General features: G+C 50.3%; 1 protein-coding gene across 1 annotated transcript; it reads right to left on the bottom strand.

Moving 5' to 3' along the window:
- Positions 1-650: 650 nt before the first annotated feature.
- On the bottom strand, positions 651-1860 carry LOC134163617 (E3 ubiquitin-protein ligase RNF13-like). The gene has a single exon (XM_062618637.1). It carries the CDS (start codon positions 1704-1706, stop codon positions 693-695), a length of 1014 nt encoding a protein of 337 aa, XP_062474621.1. The 5' UTR covers positions 1707-1860; the 3' UTR covers positions 651-692.
- Positions 1861-3351: the final 1491 nt, after the last annotated feature.

Below are 3351 nucleotides of genomic sequence, written 5' to 3'. Positions count from 1 at the left end.
CCTTAAGGCGCTTAAGCACATTTGGAGAGTGACCTGGAACAGCCCAGGTAGCGGGAGGTTACATGTACCGGTGCCGTCAGCCCATGTGAGGGTGTGAGATTGCAACCAGCAGGCAAAGGCAGCCAATTACACCACGCTTAGAAGCTTTTCATTCTTTTTTCCACCTACCCAGCTCCACAAAGTGAATCCTGCTGTAAAGACCTCTCCCTCCCGCTGGCATCACCTCCTGTCTGAGGAGATAGTGTTTAAAGTGCCCTCAATGTTTGCAGCTCACTTTTCCTGCCAGTGTTGTTAAAGGCCATGCTATCCCCTGCAGTGGGCTGTGCTAAGGTACTCTGCTGCTTGGGGGTAGTGTGTGTCAGTGCACAGGGTGATGAGGAGGTGCTGGGGGCTTGTGGGCTGTGCTTTCACTGCTGATGAGAGGGCGAAGTTGCTTCACATTTATGCCTTAGTACCCCATTTTTTCTCCCCCTCTCTACTCCTTAGGTTAGGAAATAGTTTCTGCTGGCTGCAACGCATGGGACAGGTCTCACCTGGGATTTCTAGATGCTCTTTCACTGTGGGATCCAGGGGAGGGGAGCCAAAACTGCAGTGCTACTAGCTTCCCAATAAAAGCTAGCCTAGAGCAAGAGCTAAAGGAAAGCACAGGGGAGATTTCCTTTGGTTTAATGATAACTTATCCCTGTCACAGCTCAAGTGCTGCTGTTCTCCAGTACATCAAACCTTTCCCCTTCCACTGAGCTTGCATCGTCTTTCTCCTCTTCAGCATAGTCATCGTCAAGGCCTTCTCTGAATGCGTCATCTTCATGGTCCCATTCCTCTTCACTGACATCTTCACCAGCCTGCTCAGGCAGGAGGTCACCTTGCCCACAGGTATTCACTAGTTGCTTGCAGAAGGGACACGTCTTCTTCCCAGACAGGGTGTGGAACCAAGTGTCAATGCAGACACTATGGTAAGCGTGAGAGCAGGACAGGATCTTCAAGCGGTCCCCTTCTTTGTACTCTGCCATGCAGATCACACAGGTCTCATGTTTGTCTCCCTTCCTGTACGTGTGCAGCTTTGTCCCGTGAGCCCTCTTGTACCAGATGAAGCCAACTATAATTAAGGTATTGACAAGAGCGATGTAGAATAGGTCCCTGCAGTCCTTCATGGTGAGAGTTTTCTCCAGCATTTTGACGTTTTCTTGACAAGCACTCGGATAGAGTTTGGGTGGTAGAAGCCTGACGTACGCCCCTTTCGTGCACTGCAGAGTCCTTTGCAAGTGGAGGGAGGCTGATTGTCCAGTAAAGAGTGATGGTATCTCAATCAGCTCCTGGATTTCTTCATCATCAGCCCTCATGGTAGCCAATTCCTCTGAATCCCCGCTGTACACAACAGCGGTTTGGTATCCAGCCTGCTGGGCATGAAGGACCTTTCTGAGGAAAGAGCAGCCATACCCCTGTATGAGTGCAATACGTGCCTCAGAGGCCTGCCTTGGTGCTGGAGGATTCTCTATTGCATGACAAGCATTTGCTGGTATCACTCCTACCAAATGCCCTGTCAGCCCTTCTGCTGGGAGTCGTGGCCCGAAGCACGCAGGCAGGGCTTTATAAGCAGCGCACTTGGAGCTGTCATTATAAGCCACGTAAGCAAAGATTTCTGCAAGGGTAACATTGCAAAAGGCAGCGGTGACCACAAAAGGAAGAAGTTGGAGCCAAAGATTCATGCTGAATGCAGCTGAATACAGATTTCCAGGCTGGTCCCAAAGCAGAAGTGTAGCAGACAGTCCCAGAAGCACTATCCCACCGGGGTTTTCTCACTTGGAGCCCCAGCAGGATGGAGATTGCAGCCTGCTTCTGCCTTAGAGGTTTCTGTAGGCTCAGAGGTTCCCAGGATAGAACTTCTCTTTTGTTGTCTCCAGCTGCCAAGCAACACCCTTACATCACCTCTGCAGACCTGTGACATCAGCCAGTGTTTCCCAAGGCTGGGTCACATAACATTGCCATCAACCTGCTTAAGCTTCTTCCTTTTCCTTTTGGTCTGCTCCATGCATGACGTTTGTAGTTCCATCCCCCTCTGGGTACCAGTAGGATGCCCATCTCATTTTGCTGGTGCTGTCCAGGCAGGGTAAATGAGCCTCCCCAGCAGCTATGTGCCCACCACAGACTGGAATCCTTCATGCTGGTGGCCAAAGCAGCTCCTGGGAAACGTGGTGGAGTGGGAAGGAGCTGTTAGCCTCCATCTGTGCTGGGGAGGGGTGATGTGGCACCTTGGATTGGTCTGGTGGACGGGCTTTTTTTCCTTAAAATTTTGATCTTTGAACCAAAAGGAAGGCAAATAAATTGCTTAGGATAGAAGGCGTCTGTTGTCCGAAGGAAGTCAGTCGGTGTCTGCCAGTCAAACTGGCAGCTGGCAGAACCTGGAAGTCTCTTTTTGCCTTTGTGGCCTCATTTTGCCATTACCTAAACTGAGCAGCTCCACCTTCAAGGCCCCTGAGTGCGCAGCTAGACTTGAAGAGCCTGATACGCTTGGGTCTTGCTGGGGCTGAGCTTGTTGAACTCCTACCCCAGTGAAAGAGGGTGGTGGACGAGCTTGGAAGGCATCAACTCTTGTGTTGGGGCTTTTTACCTTACTGACTTTCAAACCTCAGTGGTGGAAATCAAACAGCTGGAAAAATAGAGAGTTCAGCTTCTAGCAGGAAAAAACTGATTTTGAAGTTGTGGTTATGGTGAGGAAGCTGGAAAAGCAGTGGAAAGCATAAGGCACAAGTGTTGTCCCTCCCTCCCAGAGAGTTTGACAGCAGGAGCTCCTCTCTTTCAGGCAATTCCCAACTCACATGGTGACTGCTCAGTGCCCAGAGGAGCACCAGCCTGATGGGAATGCAGCAGCTCTCTTGGTTGTCGGAACAAAGTATGAATATGCAATGAACCCAAGTCAGCTCGGCACCACAAATCCCCCCAAACCTGTACCTTGTAACAAACAGCCCTTTTTGTTTAATGACCCACTTGAGAGTAGCCCTGTGGTTTCCAGTGCAGTCGTGTTGGACCGAGAGTTAAAAAATCACTTGGGTACCAGGCAACTGATTTGTTACTCGCCCCCTTGGGCTCTGCTTGAGACAGATTTCCCTGGGAAAAGAGCTACAGAAATGTCAGCAGACAGCGTGTGCGCGCCAGAGACTCCCAGCAGCTGTGGTTTCAAATCGATTTTATTCCCCCCTCATCTAAAGGGTTTTACGCTTGCAGGGAGACATTTTGATGCATTTAAAAACAAAACAAGGCAAAGGTTTGAGAAGCCAAATGTTTTCGAGGTGAATGGGAGATGAAGGAAATGGAGGCGCGCTGGGAGGCCTTCGGAGAGTGCATTCTTTGCTG

Source organism: Pezoporus occidentalis, unplaced genomic scaffold, assembly GCF_034315485.1.
Source record: "Pezoporus occidentalis ecotype Australia unplaced genomic scaffold, CSIRO_AGI_Poc_V1 ctg202, whole genome shotgun sequence".
In the NCBI taxonomy this organism is placed as follows: Eukaryota; Metazoa; Chordata; class Aves; order Psittaciformes; family Psittacidae; genus Pezoporus; species Pezoporus occidentalis.
The sequence above is the reverse complement of the archived record's forward strand: the minus strand, read 5'-3'. Positions and strand labels throughout refer to the sequence as shown.